The sequence below is a fragment of the Eurosta solidaginis genome, chromosome 1, assembly GCF_040869045.1.
Source record: "Eurosta solidaginis isolate ZX-2024a chromosome 1, ASM4086904v1, whole genome shotgun sequence".
Taxonomy (NCBI): Eukaryota; Metazoa; Arthropoda; class Insecta; order Diptera; family Tephritidae; genus Eurosta; species Eurosta solidaginis.
This window is the reverse complement of record NC_090319.1, coordinates 226,415,809-226,434,310: the sequence shown is the minus strand read 5'-3', so window position 1 is coordinate 226,434,310 and position 18,502 is coordinate 226,415,809. Positions and strand designations below refer to the sequence as shown.

The window sequence follows — 18,502 nt, the reverse complement described above, 5'->3', positions numbered from 1 at the left end:
TCAACAATAGTTTCAAACAGTCGACCAGACAGAGACATCGAGATTCCAATCTGTACTGATTATCACAGACAAGTTTTCATCTTCGCATACCAAACAACGCAAAAGAGTTTCGTTCCCATCGCAACCTACGAAGGTCTCTAAGGGGGAGTGGTTGTGGCAACTCCGCCACTGGCGTCAAACAACCCTGTTGCACATCAACACCAAAAACAACCGAACAATTCTAACCTGACCTGTCAAAATAGAAGGAAGCAAACAATAATTCCTAGAACCTATTTTTAGCCACACGTCTGGCTCTTTTTCACTTTTACAAATTAATTAATATTATGTTTAGGCCACAGGCCTAAATATATCCCCCCCTCGTAACATAATTTTCTTTACTCTATTTTCCTTTGTTCACTACCACCCACATATGCTTGTGATCACTAATATACACAAGCATCTGTGAGTGGTAGTACTAGATTTTTACCGCTGTGAGCCCGCGGTACAGCAACTTTGTTGCCGGGAAACCCAACGAAGGAGCTGTATCGTGGGTTCATTGGCTCATGTGGCAAAAAGGCTCGATCTCTTTGAATCCAGAAGCCAGCAAAGGTACACGTAATCTCACGTTCACGTAAGTGTAAATTTTCAAAATTATTATTATATACCATTTTCCACAACATTTGTTAAACAATTTCTAAACACTTGTTGTATTTCTATACGGTTAATAAAACAAACCATTTGTAATTCCTTTTTATTAACAAGAAATTTTTGGTGTTTTTTTATTTTCTCCCCTTTTGCCTAAACATATATCTTTTTGCAATTACGTGGGTGCGCGCCGTTGCCACCACGCTTTTTTACACGGTCCATCTTCGCCGAAAATAAGAGAAACAGATATTTACAATACAGTCCACTCCACTCCTTTAGAGAACATCGAAGAAGCAGTAAAATCGCGATATAATCAAGGCGAAACTTTAGCATTACATCAAGAAGCACGCTTTTATACGTGGTTATAGTATCAGCAATTTGCACACAACAACACTTTTGGTGATACCTTGGAAACATCCAGCAACAATCTTTAAAACACATTCTATTATTCCGGATCAACAATTTGATAAAAGGTACGTGGTTTATAAATATTCCGTGCTAGGTAGGGTTTTCCTTTTCACTTTTTAATAAAAATTTCAAAAAATTAAATTATAAATCGGTAGTAAGTATTTCCCATTATTAAAACCGTGCAAGTGATTTTGTTGTGAAGTGAGGTCTTATTTGTGCAAATTAAAAAAAAAACGCTTAACGCAGTTATTTAAAGTTTGTGCATCACGCCTTGTGACTATGCGGTAAGATTTTCCGGACACAGCTCAAGGTAGCACAACACTGTTCTAAAAGGTTAACATAATCTCAACACCGCTTAGCGCCACCTTTCTACTTTCGCTTTTGCAAAATTTTCATTTTCAAAATATTCACCGAAATAAATTTTGATCTGTTAAGGTTATTTAAACAAAGAAATTAATCTAATTTGCCCGCACATTCAATTAAACAAATTTTTCCACATAAAAATCACTTGGGTTATTTACACGGGCAATACGATCGCAATTTTATTTTGTTGCTGTAATACAAAGTACACTTATTTTAAACTGCACATATTATTTTTGTTGTTTGGGTGGCCAATAGGCTTATTCCTTGTACAATTATTTAAAAAAAAAAAAATTGAAGAATTATTATTCTCACTTGCGGCAATACACAAATCAGTTTTTACTGATCTAATTTTTGTGATACAAAAGTTCACAGTCCTTGGTTAAATTACCAAAAAGTCCATAACAACCGTTAATATATTTTTATTTTCACTGACACAATTTTTGTACTAGCCATTACTTATTGGCTTAGACAAGTCATTAGCAAATCTTCATTAGCACATTCCTTAACAATTACGTGGGTGCGCGCCGTTGCGACCACGCATTTGTTCATTCCTTGAACGTATCCCACTTAGCACACAAGCCTCAATACAGTCCTTTTTTCACTTTAGCCATAACTAATCGGCTTACACAATTAATTGGTAAATTTGGGTATACATACGCTTACACCAAATCTTTTCACTTATCACGTTATCACTTACAAGTTTCGGTCCTTTGGCAACGTTTTCACTCACTACACTCTTCAAAGGCAATTTCTTCTTAGTTTTTATAAATTTGTCGGTTTTCATTTTTATACACAATGGAGACCTATACACGCCAAACAGATGCAGTGACGGAGTATGAAAATGACTTCCACGATATGTCACCTTCGCAACACAGTAAACACTCCCTAAAATACCAAAGCGATGAGTTAAATACTCTTTGGGAAGCTACGAAGATGACATACGAAAAGCTCGTAGGTTCATCAGAGCTTGAGTCAAAGGACCTACAGCTATCAAAAAGAAGCATATAATGTGCTATTTCAGCTTTCTAAAGTATCAGGCGGCAATAGCTGAGCTTTTGGAAGAATTTGAAAAGAAAGAGAAAAAAGTAGAAGTCTCAGATAAAATGGAATATCATGTGCGCCTGCCAGCGTGTGATACGGATATTTTCAAGGAAGACTATATTTCATGGCCGTCCTTCAGGGACCTGTTCACTGCCATATATATTAATAATAGTAAACTCCATGCAGTACAAAAGCTATACTATTTAAGGCAAAAAACCCAAGGGGAGGCCAAAGAAATAGTAGAAAAACGTATCTTGGTCACTGCCCAATTAAAAATTCTTTTTAGTTTAAAAGCAGTTGAGAGTGAATGCGGTAGCTCCATTAGAAAACTGCAACGTGAAATAAACAATTGTATCTCAGCGCTTCAATGTCACAAGATTGACATATAAAACTGGGATGGAATTCTAACGTATTTGTGCTCCACAAAACTGCCAGAAACAACACTGGCTCTATGGGAAAAAACCATAGAAAATAAAACAGAAATTTCAAAATGGGCAGACATGGATAAATTCTTATCCAGCAGATTCCAAACGTTGGAAACTCTCGTAGATATAAGAGGGGATAGGGTTTCAAAACCCTCTAAGCCACAAGCTTCTCGTTCCTCGGCAGATACATCGTCGAAACGATTAGGGTCCTATCAGGCAAGTGCAAGCGTAGCCAAACCTACGTGTAAGATGTGCAAAAGTCCTGCACATCGAATTGCAAAGTGCGAAAAGTTCTTACGTTTAACGCCTACTAAACGGTTTGAACAAATTAAGAGCAGCCGTGGGTGTATAAACTGCCCTTCTGCTGGCCATTCGGTAACAAAGTGTACCAGTCAAATGAACTGTGCCACATGTCCACATGTACTTCAGACACTATCGGAGCATCTACGACACGAGAAGATCAAATACGACACAATGCTGATAGAGAAAATGCTCCGATTAATAATGTGAACTCATATTTCGCAAATACAAGGAAAGGAGTACTAATAGGGACAGCTCAGGTTAATATTCATTTCAATGGTGTTGACTATTCAGCGAGAGCCCTAATATACTCGGGATCTGAACGCTCATTCATAACCGAGAAACTCAAGCGCAGAATAAATCTGCCAACTAAACGCATGCATGCCCAAGTTTGGGGCATCAATAATACAATGCCTGCACAAGTAAAATAAGCGTGCAACATACAACTGCGGTCACCAACCGATCCATTAATCGAGATCAATACGATCATGCTGGTTTTACTACAATTGACAGGGAATCTTCCAACTTGACAAATAAACGCAATGACTGGGCAAGCATTCCCTACTTAGTACTGGCTGACAAACGATTCTTTGTCAATGAGCCAGTCGATCTAATTCTGGGCGGAGACATATACCCCCAAATTATGTTAGGCGGCATTAGGAAAGATATGCTAAACACATTAATAGCACAGGAAATGGTGTTCGGCTGGATTTTGACAGGCCGGACAGATGCGGTTGATACAAATAAAACCCTAGTTTCATATTCTAACGAGGTCACTTTAGACAAACAACTGGCGGATTTCTGGGAGATAGAGGAAATTCCAAAGAAGAGGAGCATCAATAACGATGACACTTACTGCGAGGAGCTATACAAATCCACAACAGTTCGGAACAACGATGGCAAATACGTAGTCTCCTAGGAAAGAGTTTAACTTAGGCCCTTCATTAAGAAGTCCGTGTTCTCAATTCTATCGCAACGAGACACGACTTGCGAAAAACCCAGTCCCTCAAACGGAGTACAATAGAGTTGTATCAGAATATGAAACCTTAGGGCATATGAGACAAATAGGCAATATTTCGCCAGACTCAAATGATTGTTACTTCCTGCCTCACCATGCTGTCATAAAGGAGGGAAATACAACGAAAAAAGTCAGAGTCGTATTTAATGCATCTTGTCCTACCACTAATGGCAAAATGATGATGCCTTATATCCAGGTCCGATTCTTCAATCCGACCTGACAATCCTTATACTACGTTGGCGGCTGTTCAAATACGTATTTAACAGCGACATAGAAAAAATGTACCGCCAAATATGGGTTAATGAAAATCAAATCAAATTCCAGCGAATCGTATTTCGCAACTGCCCCAAGGATCCAATTAACATTTGCGAATTGAAAACGGTAACCTTTGGTGTTAATTGTGCTCCGTATCTTGCGATTCGGACGCTGCACCAACTAGCTGATGACATGGAGACATCGCATCCAATGGCAGCAGATATCCTCCGAAATTGCATGTACGTTGATGACGTACTCGCCGGTGGACACAGCATCGAAATTGCAATCAAGGCAAGGGACGAAATATCATCGGCATTGCAATCGGCAGGTTTCCCATTGCGAAAATGGACGTCCAACTGCAAGACAATTCTACAGGGTATACCGAAGCAACACTTATTAAGCGAGGATTTTCTTGAGTTTGAAGACACCAGCATGGTAAAAGCACTCGGTATCAGGTGGAACGCCCATTTCGACTACTTCTACTTCACAGCGAAACCCTTTGATAATAACCATGCCGTAAAAAAAAGGTCAATACTTTCTGCGATCGCAAAACTTTCCGACCCTCTCGGCTGGCTGGCACCAGTCATAATATTAGCCAAGACAATAATGCAAAATATTTGGTTGGAAGGGACAGGCTAGGATGAAAATGTGTCTGAAACTACTTTACATCGGTGGCAACCATTCATGACTAACTACGAAAAGATCAACGATATACGCATACCGCGATGGGTTCACTACACATTGAAGGCAATATCGAAATATATGGATTCAGCGATGCTTCGGAAAAAGCATATGCCGCCACTGTTTTCCTGAGGGTACAAACAAAGGATCAAGTCTTCACCAACCTGTTGATGGCCAAGACGAGAGTAGCCCCGGTCAAAACCATATCCTTGCCTCGACTCGAACTCTGCGGTGCAGTTCTACTAGCAGAAATAATAGAATCTGTGGTCGAAAATATGAAATTTTCGATCATTAAAGTAACGCTTTGGACAGATTCAACCATAATGCTGGAATGGATCCGAAAACCACCATGTTCGTGGTCAACGTTCGTGGCACATCGAATAACTAAAGTCATCGACAAAGTAAGAGACAAATTATGGCGGTACGTAGACTCCGCGTCAAATCCTGCATATTTGGCGAGCAGAGGCTTCTACGCTTCGGACCTAATCAACAATTCTTTGTGGTGGCAGGGACCTTCTTGGTTACAAGAAGACAACGAAAATTGGCCAACACAAAAAGAAGATTATAATACGAATATCGAAGAAAAGAGGGTTAAAGTTCATGCAACATCGGCCGAAAATAATTTTGATATTCTGGAGAGGTTTTCGGATTTACCAAGGGCTTTGCGTCTTATATCCTATATTCTTCGGTGTTTCCAGAATTCGCACCCAACAACTAAAGCCTCCTTTAAAAGGGATTCTCATTCGATAGCTCCTGACGAAATAAAAAAAAAAAAAAAACACGAAGATTGACAACAATATGCCAAAGGCAACATTATCAAGAAGAGTACGCAAATTTGAAGTCAGGAAAACTAATTAATGGGAAAAGTGAGATTTTACCCCTAGATCCATATATAGACGAGGAAGGCATCATTCGAACTGGGGGCGGACTAGGGCATCCAAAGACATGTCCCATAGCGAAAGTCATCCCATTATCCTTCCTTACACTTGCAGGTTATCCAGACTTATAGTTCAATCCTCTCATAAGACTACTCTGCATGGAGGGAACCAGCTGATGCTACTCCATATCCGCACTCAGTACTGGATCCCACGCGTTAAAATCATGATATGGTCTGTTATCCACAACTGTAAGGTCTGTACTATTTACAGGAAGCGGACACAAACGCAACTTATGGGGATCCTTCCGAAAGAGCGCACCACCTTTACCCGGGCCTTCACCAACACTGGGGTAGATTTCGCGAGCCCATTCGATATAAAATCCTACCAAGGAAGGGGATGCCGAATTTCAAAAGGATATGTTTGTCTGTTGGTCTGCTTTTCGACGAAAGCCATCCATCTAGAAGCGACAAACGACCTTAGTACCGGGTCCTTCCTAGCTGCCTTCGCCAAATTTGTATCCAGACGAGGCTGTCCGAAAAACGTTTACTCCGACAATGGTACTAACTTTGTCGGAGCTTCGCGATCTTTAAGATCCGAGTTTAAATCATTTCTGCGTGAAGCAAGGGACGGAACATTGAATAAATATAGCCGTCACATTTTAGAATGGCATTTTATACCGCCAAGCGCTCCTCACATGGGAGGTTTGTGGGAAGCGGGGGTAAAAAGTTTTAAGACCCATTTTAAAAAGATCGCGTTCGATCATAAATATACTTTTGAGGAGTTTACTACCCTCTTATATCGAATTGAGGCCTGCCTCAACTCTAGGCCCCTGAGTCCCTCATCCAACGACCCTTCCAACCTGGAGCCGCTTACTCCAGGCCACTTTCTCGTAGGCGGGCATCTTTTAGCTCCACCTGAACTCCATTGTAGTGAAAATCCTGCCTCAATCGTCAATCGGTGGTAAAAGATGAAAGCCCTTCATCAAACATTTTTCAAAAGATGGAAATCGGAATATCTCACCGAAATCCAGAAACGGTATAAATGGAAACATCCACAATCCAACTTAAAACCCGGGCACCTAGTCGTCATAAAAGAGGATAACCTACAACCAAACGATTGGAGAATGGTGAGAATCGTCAACACACACCCAGGTTCCGATAACCGTGTACGTGTTGTTGACGTCAATACAATTAAAGGACAAATTACGAGACCAATCGCGAAATTGGTACTACTTCCCCACAATGACAAGGAAAATGAACTTTAATAGTCCATATCCCTCCATCCCAAATAACCCAGCTAAAAAAGATTAAAGCGCGTCGATACCAAACACTAGAGAAGGCGGCAAAAGAACGTCACCTCCACGGCCCTTGGTGACTCGCTTCTAACTCAATTTTCGCAAGTGACACATAATCAAAATTTGCAATAAATTTAATAGGCACACAGGCGATACTTTTCTGTAACTTCCGTCGAAAAGTTACTTATATATATTTCAAGTCAAAACGCATATATACCATTGAACTTCTGCTCAGATCATGGAATAAAAGGGAAGGTAGTACCACTCAAAGTTTTTTTTTCTCTACATGGAATTGAAATGGGTGAAGATGAAGGTAACTTCAACGTTTATAAAGGGGTTTGCCGGAAGTAGAAGTTTTCCAAACCAAGTGGTGTCCACATAACAAGCGCATCATCCAGCGGACGTATTGGCTCTAAATAACGCCGATTATGAGCAATGTGGCGTAGGAAACGGTGAAAATTCTCTTTGCCACCATCACAACGCATACTTAACACCAAAAAACTGGATATTAATACATCATTACATAATTCTTCAGGTTGTGCTGTATTGCCTAGAAAGCGTTGACAAAGTATCTTTAATAAAATTTAATTATAAAACATCACAAATATCTTCATGTTCTTCAAAACCCGTACCTGATATATTTTTCTTGCAAGTCATAAAGAGATGATAACCGTCTGTGGATCATTCCACTTTGCTGACTTGCAATGGATTATGATGAATGCAATCAACAGACAACCGCAATTAAATTGCAACAATTGTTTTTACAGATTCTTTCGATGTCTCGTAGAGTGTGCGGAGCGATAGCAAACGTAAAACGTGGCCATTAAAAATTTGCAGCACAAACCATTTTTCCAAAAGCTTTAAACAATTTCGTACTGGATCAGTTGAGACGCTTACGGCATAAAACGCGCCCTCCATAGAGGTTAATTTTTCCTTTAGGTTTAATTTTAAGTATAGCGTGACTTCATCGACGTGACAACCTTGGCATTTTTCTTTCTCTCTATCTTCGTATTCGAAATGTAAAACTGCAGTAGGCACGAAATCCACTTCTAAAAGCGGTTTATCCACAGGCGGCACATATGGCACATATTTCCATAGTATAGTAAACAAATCAAATTTGGCATTTTCATTATGCAAGAATTTATGCACAAAATCGGCTTTCGTTTGAACACTACCATATATTTTTTACATATTTGCTCGATCTACTTCACTCTTTATTTTTTCTTTTTTCTCTAAGCAATAACCATCAAGATTCGTGATTTCGCATTATCGTTAAAAATTAAACTAATGTACACTCATCACATGGATCACTGTTTTAGTCAGTTAAATTTAATTAAACTCCTTCTGACCAACAACTTAACGTCCATGCGAATAGTACGTTACCATGTACCAAGCATGCGAAGTAAAATATATCGATATTGATTTTGACAGCTACTTGTAAATTATTTAAAGGTTCCATGCGTTGTACAGGGCCATGAGTGCCAAGCGATAGTGTAGCTTCGGTACTCTTGTTGGGCGGCAAAGGTGCCACTTGCATAGGTGCCCCGGGTATTAAGCCAAAGCTATTTTTATTTAGTTGTATGGCAAAGCCACTCATAGGTTGCATCGCTTTATTGGTCAGAGTCGTATCCATAAATATTTCACCATTGCGACGCGAAAATGTACCTTGTATTTCGAGACCTTTACCCTTCTCGGCAGGTAACCAACAAATTTTCGGTATTTGAACACCCACGGTGAGGGCAGCTCCTGATATACCGAATATGTCACCAAGTAAACTAGTGTCACGTCCTGCTGCTGGTTCTGTGGGTCCACCTCCAAGCAAGATATCCAAACCACCGCCTAGTAAATCGACATTGCTGGTTGTTTGCACTGCTGCCGGCATGGCAGGCGCGTTAATGTCCATTGATAATAAGTCGCCAATCAGCGACACTTGATTGGGTGTTACCATTCACCACCCGTCTCGGCTTCTGAATTACCTGCAGCAGGTGCACGATTTGGAAGTGATTTGCGCACGCCAGAACCACGCCCTTCAACAAATGCTGTTGGTGGCTTATGATAAACACTTGCCAGGGAACTAGTATGACAAATTAGCTCATCCAATAGTGTAGGCTCTAACAAATCAGTTCCTTCTGATATAAAAGGCTTATCAGCCAAAACAACTTCCTTGGCTGCAGCGGGGTCAGTGGACAACAATCGCCAATAGATAAAACCACGATCACGCAAATCAGAATTATCTGAATCTTGCGTAGCTAAAGAAAGTACATGTTGCACAAGCTCTTGTGTTTCAGATGGGCGTTTTAAGAATAATTTAACCACAGCGGTCAACAATTGCAATTGCCCTTGAGCGCTTTCATCTTGGAAGCCTTCCAAAAAGCTATCGAGTAATTCATCAGCATTATCAATACTCTCAGCATATTCCCCAATAAACCAAACCATGGAGGCACATGTCTCAGGCTTATCGAGTGTATCAAGATTCTCACAAAGTGTGCTAATAATGCTTCCATATTTATTCGAGTACTTGCGGAAAATGTCTTTAATTACAACAATTGCCTCTTGAACAACATAATTTACTTTGGTTTGAATCAAATCGAGAAGTGTAGAAACGCAGCGTTCGGCTGATGGTTCAACCTTTATAGCACAACGCCCAATGGCGCGTACAGCCTTGCGCACAAAATTTACATCAGCCTCAGTGGCATATTCTTTTAATTCATTTAAAACTTTTGCAATGCTAGTTTGAATGGCCAAACATATCATAATGTCGAGCTTTTCTAACTTTACATAAATTGGATCATTATACTTAACAAAGAACACTTTCACCTCATGCCTAAGAATGTCTGGGTGCTTTTGCACAATTAAATTTATGTTACGCAGTGCCACATATTGAACCTCCGGCTCTGAGGAGAGTAGTGTAACTAATGGTGGCGCCAACTTCTTAGTGAGTGTGACACAGAAATCGCTATCACTTGAAAGCTTTTCTAATAATTTCATGAGCACTTTAACAGCGCTCAATACAAATGCTGCATTAGCGTGTGCTAAGCGTGGTGTTATACGTTCGCAAATCGATTGAGCTTCGCGCTCATCTTTAGGACTATAATTAGCCAATGAATCAAGAATGAATACTTGTCCCCATTCGGTGCATTCTTTATGCGCAGTAAGCAATTTGTTAATAGTAACTGAGTTCATTTCAACAAGGGGTTGACCCGACTGACTGGCTTCGTTAATTTCACTCAGTGCAACAACAGCGTTGGCCACCACCATGGGATTCGAATCGGAGAGTAAATCTTTTAATTGATATAAAAAGCCTTGATCTTCGACCATTGATGATGAGATGTCATAAAGTTTAGCAACACAAACCGCGGCTGTTTTACGTACATAGGGATCCTCATCCTTTAAGCACTTTTGTAGTGGCTCGCATAAATATTCGGTTATATTATCAACGCGTATACATCCCATCGTACGTACAGCCAAAGCACGGATAAGGGGATTGGAGTCTTCGCAGTCCTTCACAAATGCATTAACTGCCATAATTGCCATATCTGGTTGCGATTTAGCGTAATTCATTAAATAAAAATAAACCAATTTCTTAAGCTCCAAATTATCCGTTTGCATACAGCTGACATCAGGAAATCGCGTAAAATTTCGCTTCCCAGCTTTAAGAAAAACCATGGAAAGAAAACCTGAAAATAAAAATACAAAATTAGTTAACAAAAAGCCAGATTACGCAGTTTAGTATCTATACTCACCGCGTGTTTTATATCAATGACATTTTTTTTCATTCAGGAAATGGAAAAGCGTAGCAGATGTCAAAATCTCTACATTTAATTTCTGACTGTCAATGATTATTGCAATACAAAAGTTAGGCCTCATGCACAAGCATCTCGCGCACTACATGTCACGCACTACATGCCGTACTACACGTCACGCACTACATGCCGCACGACATATCGCGCACAACATGCTACGTGTCGCGTACTAAATATCGCGATCAATCATTCATTTGGACGAAATTTAAAATACTGAATTCCACGAATCTCGACATTATCGACAATCCACGTCGTAAATAATGTTGAATGGTGGAAGTGCAACAGGTATTACACTTTTCAGCCAGGTGGCGAACCGTTCCGTGTGGTGTGAGGCCACTTGTTGTGAAATCAAAGTTCACCACAAATCTAAAATAATCTTTAGAAATACGTCGGCGACATCTACCGCACCAGCCACATCGCATGGATGCGTGCTCAATCCGTTTTCTTCGTTTCTTTGCGCGCATAAGTATTTACTTATGGCCTTTAATTTTTTATTTCAATTAAATTTTATTTGAATAAAATGTTTTTTTTTTCTTTTGCGAAAATATATTAGAGATACTTTTTTTGTTTACGCCACCCAAACAAGATTCCGCTAACTTCAATTTGGGCATGATCAATGATACCAATATTCTTTCAGATCATGACCCGCTACCAAACTTTACTGGACAAGTCAGAGGGAGGCGCAACGCGTTTCGACGTCGCTTGCCAGCTCTGCGGCAGGGACCATAGTTTCCGAATCTGTCCCGAATATCGGAAAAAATCTCCAGAAGAGAGGTTGCGGGCAGTGCTTCTATATAAGTACTGCCCAACTCTCTGTCACCCTTTCACCGGGTAAACGAGTGTAGCAGCAAGTATCGCTGCAAGAGGTGCCAAGAGAAGCACCACACCACGCTTCATTTAGATGAGCGTCCGCCGGTATGCGACGAGACAAACACAAATGGCGACGACAACACGTCCGACGACGCGTTATCAATCAACCTGTCGGGACAGGCTAAATCCTGGGCTCAGCAGGTGGATGAGGAAGAAATGGAGGAGGGGAGAGCAAAGGCGGAGTCAGAAATAGGTAAAACGGAGACAAGACCGTCAACGGTCAATCATGGGATGCGCAGTTTCCGGCCGCTGTTACACCATGAAAGAAGCGCAGCGAAAGCAAATAAACGTCGAAAATAAAGCGACAACTGGCGGCACCGCGACATCTAACTCCAAGGAGGCCCGAACAAATCATCCAAACGCGGAAGATAGCAGCGGCGAAATAAATCGACACAATACCCTTCTGACGCAAACCGGCCGACTGCTACAAGCTACTCCAGGGCCCATCATGCGGCATTTCGTGCCCATTGCGCCGACGGCCATAGTGCGCGTCGAATCGCATGGGTATTTACATCTGGTTCGTCCCATAATTCATCCCTGCGCCGCCAGCACCATCGTCGATGCAGAGCTGGTACGCGACTTGCAGTTGGAGCGCCAAGGACCAGGGCAATGTACCCTTATTCTGCGCGGCAAGTTCGGGTCATCGACGTATGTCACCACTCAAGCCGCAGTGGTCAAAGGCCACTATCGCTTAAGTCCGCCGTCTGGACCCGAAGATTGCCGCGCCTTTTGAATTCATGCGGCTTGCGGATCCTCAGTTCTACCGCTCATTGCCAGTTCGGCTTACACTCGGCGCTGATCTATACGCCAAAGTGATGGTGAGCGGAACGCCAGCAACAACAGTTGGCGGTCTCCTGACCCAACTGACCGTATTCGGGCTGGTAGTCTCAGGAGCCTGCCAAAAATAGAAGCTTTTCAAAAAAAAAAAAGTATTTACTGCACGGAATCAGAAACCACGTACGTATATTTAATAACTTCTTTTCTTTTTCTTCACAGGACAACGAGACTCGAAGTCCATCGTGCGACGTGCAGTGCTTGCAGTCCGCATATCCACTTCGACATAACGCCTTACTGGTCGTGCGATGACGTGGCATTCCTTTTTTTTCTTTGTTGCTTACGGCAAGGGGGCCGGTATGTTTAGGCCAAAGGTCTAAATATATCTCCCCCCCCCCCCCCTCCACCCCTCGTAACATAATTTTCTTTTCTCTATTTTCCTTTGTTCAATACCACCCACATATGCTTGTGATCACTAATACACACAAGAATCTGTGAGTGGTAGTACGTATGTGTGCTGTGAGCCCGCGGTACAGCAACTTTGTTACCGGGAAATCCAACGAAGTAGCTGTATCGTGGGTTCATCGGCTCATGTGGCAAAGGGGCTCGATCTTTTTGAATCCAGCAGCCAGCAAAGGTACACTTAATCTCACGTTCATGTAAGTGTAAATTTTCAAAATTATTATTATATACAATTTTCCACAACATTTGTTAAACAGTTTCTTAACACTTGTTGTATTTCTATACGGTGAATAAAATAAACCATTTGTAATTCCTTTTTATTAACACGAAATTTTTGGTGTTTTTTTATTTTCTCCCATTTTGCCTAAACATATATCCTTTTGCAATTACGTGGGTGCGCGCCGTTGCCACCACGCTTTTGTACATAGTATTTTTGGCGACCTTTTTATTTAATTATATTGGTTTTATGTGTACCGGCTCGATGTCAATATATTTAGTAATAAAAACACCAGTTTTTATTTTTCACTCCGATATATTTCGGTTACACGTCGGTAACTGTCTTCAAGGGACTATACAAAGCAATGTAAAAACAAATTTTTATACATGTAATATACCATATTTTATAAACATACATACATTTTGAGCTAAACATCCGTACGCGTTGGCGTGTAGTTTTGTACTGTCGATTTTGTTGTGAGTAAAGGCGCCATTATTGATACTTAGCATAGACTTGACTTGACTTGGCGTAAACCTGGCAACTCAGCCACGATTATACTCCAATTAGCGCATACAATCTGGCATCATAATCAATAAATGTCAATCTGTATGACAAAATGTCAAAATGAAAATGAAACAAATAAATGGCATCTCAAAATGTAAAGGTCACTTAGAACTTACATAGAAAATCAAAAACCAGCAGACTTCTAAGTCAAGTTAAGTGTTGCTAAGTTTTGGGTAATCAGTAACATGCAATGTTCATTCAACAGAACTGTAAGTGATAGTTCTCAAGTCAAGTCAAGTCAAGTCTATGCTAAGTATCAGTAATGGAGCCTTAAGTGTATGTACAAGTGGGGGACGTTGATCGTTTCTGTTTTGAAGTTTAGTCGTATGTCTGGTGGTGTATGTATTATGTGTAACATTTCCAGTGTTAATCTCTTTCTATAGTGATTTTGTTGTTGTAATACCGACGCTTTCTCAAAGTTCGGACAGTGGCCACTAGATACACAGTGGGCTACGAGTACCGTTTTTTGGTTATTTAAATTATGATAATGTTTCATGTCCGATTTGTGCTGTGCTATTCTCGTTTTTAACTTCGATTTGGTGGTGCCTACGTAAATACTTCTGCATGCTTCGTAGTTGTTGCCATTGCACGGAATTTTGTAAATGACATTGTTTTTTTCCGTTGGAGACTTACGCAGATGACGTTGCAATTGTCATAAGTGGAAAATGCCTTCCAACGATTAGTTCTTTGATGGATCGGGCGCTTCGGGATATTCATACCTGGGCATCTAATGTCGGGCTGAAAGTCAATGCGGAGAAGACGGATATGGTCTTGTTTACAAAGAGGTACAAGGTCCCAAATTGGACCAGGCCTAAGTTAGGAGCGGTGACCTTACAGGAGAAACCTTGCACAAAATATCTAGGAATCATCCTAGACAGTAAGCTGTCATGGAAGCTCAACGTGGAGGAGAGGGTCAAGAAGGCCTCAACGGCACTCTATGCATGTAAAAGAATGCTGGGCTGTACGTGGGGCCTATCGCCCTCTCTTTCTCATTGGGTTTTTACAGCGATTGTAAGCCCTATTCTATACTATGGAGTTCTTGTTTGGTGGAAAGCCACACAAAAAACAACATACCTCAAAAAATTAGAGGGGGTATGCAGACTATCGATGCTTTGCATTACGGGAGCCCTGAAAACAACCCCGACGGCTGCACTGTATGCCATTCTGCACATTCCACCTGTAGACCTGGTAGCAAAGAACAAAGCATTAATGACCGCAACCAGGCTCGGTGCTTCGGGGCAGCTTGAGCGCCGACCATATGGCCATAGTAGTATAGCGTCCTCAGTCACAAGACGAACAGACTACATGATTCCCTACCTGCACTTTGAGGGAGATCTTAAGGCCACAATAGAGGTGGACGGTTGGCGCAAGGCTGCGCAAATGGCGGACGAGGCGATACATGTGTACACCGATGGTTCCAAAATAGTGGAAGGAGTAGGGTCTGCGGTATACTGCGCTGATCCGGAATTAAGCAGATCCTACAGGCTGCCGGATTACTGTAGCGTTTTCCAAGCGGAAATATTAGCCGTAACCAAAGCAGTAGAAACCCTGGAAGAGAATAGCTTAAGCTGCAACCGTGTTAACTTTTATATTGACAGTCAAGCAGCAATTAAGGCAATAATCTCACATAGCACAGCATCTAAATGCGTGTTAGAGTGTAAGCAGTCTCTGGAGAGAATCGGGACAGGGAGAAGCATACATCTATATTGGGTCCCAGGGCATATGGGAATAGATGGAAATGAAAAAGCGGACGAATTAGCTAAAAAGGGCGCATCCCTTGAAGCTTGCTCCGTAGACGTCCCAATTAGATTGGGCGAGATTAAGCGAAGGCGAGAGGTGCACATGATCGACCAAGCAGAAAAGGCGTGGGTTCAAGCGCGGGGCTGTAAAGTGTCGAAGATTATGTGTAGGTCTTACAACCTTAGACTAACACAGTTGCTTCTATCATTAAAAAGAGAGGACTGTAGACTCATGACGGGTATTCTGACTGGACACTGCCTTCTGGCGTCACATGCCTTTAAATTAGGCTTGGTCAGTGATAGCAGGTGTAGGAAGTGCGGGTTGGAGGAGGAAACGATCGAGCACGTTCTGTGCTCGTGCCCTGCACTTGCCAGGCTAAGACTCCAGCTATTAGGAGTAATACAGCTGTCAGATCTAGAAGCAGCAAGTGGCTTAAGTCCTAGGAAGCTTCTAGTATTTGCCAAGAGGACGGAGTTATTTTATAACATAGGTCCTGGTTTTTGATAGGGGTTTTCAGTTTGGTCGTTAAAACAAACTTCTGGTAACACTACGGACTCAATCAGTCTATGTGAGGTCCTCATGGACCGGCCAGTTCAACCTACCTACCTTCCGTTGGAGGTATTATGGACTTGGTTTTATTGAACATGATTTTAAGTGTGTTTCAGGGTATATGGGCTATTTTAAATTGTTTATTATTGTAACAGTTGGACTTGATTAGACGCTCTGATAGTTGAGATACGTAGATTACCAATTTAAACGTTTTTGTTGTTGCGGATTTTTCTTGATTACCTGCACACATCGATTTTCTTATTAATGTCCTTATAATATTTTCACGAAAATCATTAATTTGAGTTTCGAAAAAATTTCATGTCTAATTTCTTTATGATAGACACCGTCTGATATCTGCAGCATGCGTAGTATACAACTCATTGCTATATTCATAATCATACTCTTCGGGTGTTTAGAGTAAAAATTTATTAGTCGCCCTGACGCAGTTGGTTTCTTAACCACATAAGCTTTAACTGGCTGCCTCTTTTTATAACCATAGAATCTAAATAAGGTAGTTTTCCTTCTTCTTCCTGTTCTATGGTGAAATTTATGTTTTTGTGAAAAGTCTTCAGCGCGTTCAGGGTATTCTGTATTTCATCTTGTTGTACATCGTCCACATATTTTTTTATATTTCTTGGTTTTTCAATCGTAATGTTCAAAAGTTCTTCCATTATAATGTCCGCGATAACTGGAGATGCCGGAGATCCCATGGGCATTAGGGTGGTCGATTTCTATGGACGAAAGATAACCGACATCGTGCCATCGAATTTTAGATAGGATTTGGGCTCAGGAAAAAAAGTTCCACTATGCATACCCAAAAATATAATTTTCAAGCCTACGAAATTTCATTTTTTTACTTTTTTTTGAATTGGATTTTTAAGGTTTTTTTTCATGACCTACTAAAAAATGTTCATATGTATACTCTGTCCGACCCAAAAATGTCCGTTAAGAACGTTGTCCATAACAGTTATTTGAAAAAAAAAAAAAAAATATTTTTGGAAATTTTACAATCAAATGATAATTTTTTTAGTAAGTCATGAAAAAGACCTTAGAATCAAAGTCGAAAAAATGTTAAAAAATGAAATTTGGCAGGCTGGAAAATTATTTTTTTGGGTATGCGTAGAGGAACTTTTTTTCCTGAGCCCAAATCCTATCGAAAAATTGATGGCGCGATATCGCTTAATAAATCGACCCAGTCTAATGGGCATACCTCTTAATTGTGTATAAAACGTGTCATTGAATTTAAAGTATCTGCTTTCTTCGATGTTCTTTTATAATCGTCCATTTATTACGTATGATGTCAAGTTCCATTTGTGTTGGTATACTCGGAGACAATGAAACCACGTCAAAGGGATGAGTCTTTCATCTTCGCAAATGAAGGTATTATTGAAAATTTTATTAATTCATGATTCGTGCGGGGGGTTTCCAAGGGATATTTGTTATCCGATGGAGAACTCAGTTACCCGTGTTAGTGTTGCATATATGTGAACATACATGAATGTGTATGCATGTGGGTGTGCAATACATGAAAGTATGTATGAATGTATTTGCACTAAATAAATTATGTATTAGAGTGGCCGTGTTTGCAGTATAAAATATTTAGGTCCTGACCTAAACAGGTATTCTTAACGTTGTATTTGGAGTCAGCCGTGATATTTTTTAAAATATTCATTAGAAATTGGCATAGACCATATGATTGAGAGTTAATCGCTGAGCAAATCGGCCTGAGAGGAAGTCCTTCCTTGTGGATTTTCGGTAGCCCATAAATCCTGGGCGGTAGTGCCGTCGTTGTCGAGAGTTTGCTTTTTTCCGCCTTCGTGATACATCCCAGTCTGTATAGTTTTTCCACTAAATTGTTGTTCTTCGTTTTTAGCCTTGAGGTGGGATCTTGTCTATGCACTCTGTAAGTCGTCAAGTCATTGAGAATCTCGCTCATTTTATCATTGTTATGGTCTATCTCCATGGCTACGGCTTTGTTTCGTTTGTCAGATGATAAAATTCGTATGTGTTTGTTTTTACTAAGAAATTTCCGAGTCCGCTCTACAGTATTTAATATTGCACGGTCTATTTCACTTTCCCTTTTAGCTGTTACATGATTTTTTACCAGTAACGAGAATTTTGTATGGCCTCCTTCTTGCTTTTCTTTGTCAGTAAAAGTTTGTATTAATTCCTCTCCATCAGCAATATATTCGAAGAAAGGGAATCTTCGTTTCTCAATCGGTAGCCCAAACTTCGG

General features: G+C 40.7%; 2 protein-coding genes across 4 annotated transcripts in view; both read right to left on the bottom strand.

Moving 5' to 3' along the window:
• Positions 1 to 18,502, bottom strand: part of Snap25 (Synaptosomal-associated protein 25kDa) — a 1,254,720-nt gene that overhangs the window by 498,738 nt on the left and 737,480 nt on the right. The gene's annotated exons all lie outside the window — the stretch shown is intronic.
• LOC137249037 (AP-1 complex subunit beta-1-like) lies at positions 7,614 to 11,701 on the bottom strand. Its single transcript, XM_067780183.1, is given in 5 exon segments — positions 7,614 to 7,859; positions 8,053 to 8,444; positions 8,641 to 9,234; positions 9,237 to 10,964; positions 11,650 to 11,701. Coding segments are annotated over 5 exon segments (3,012 nt in total).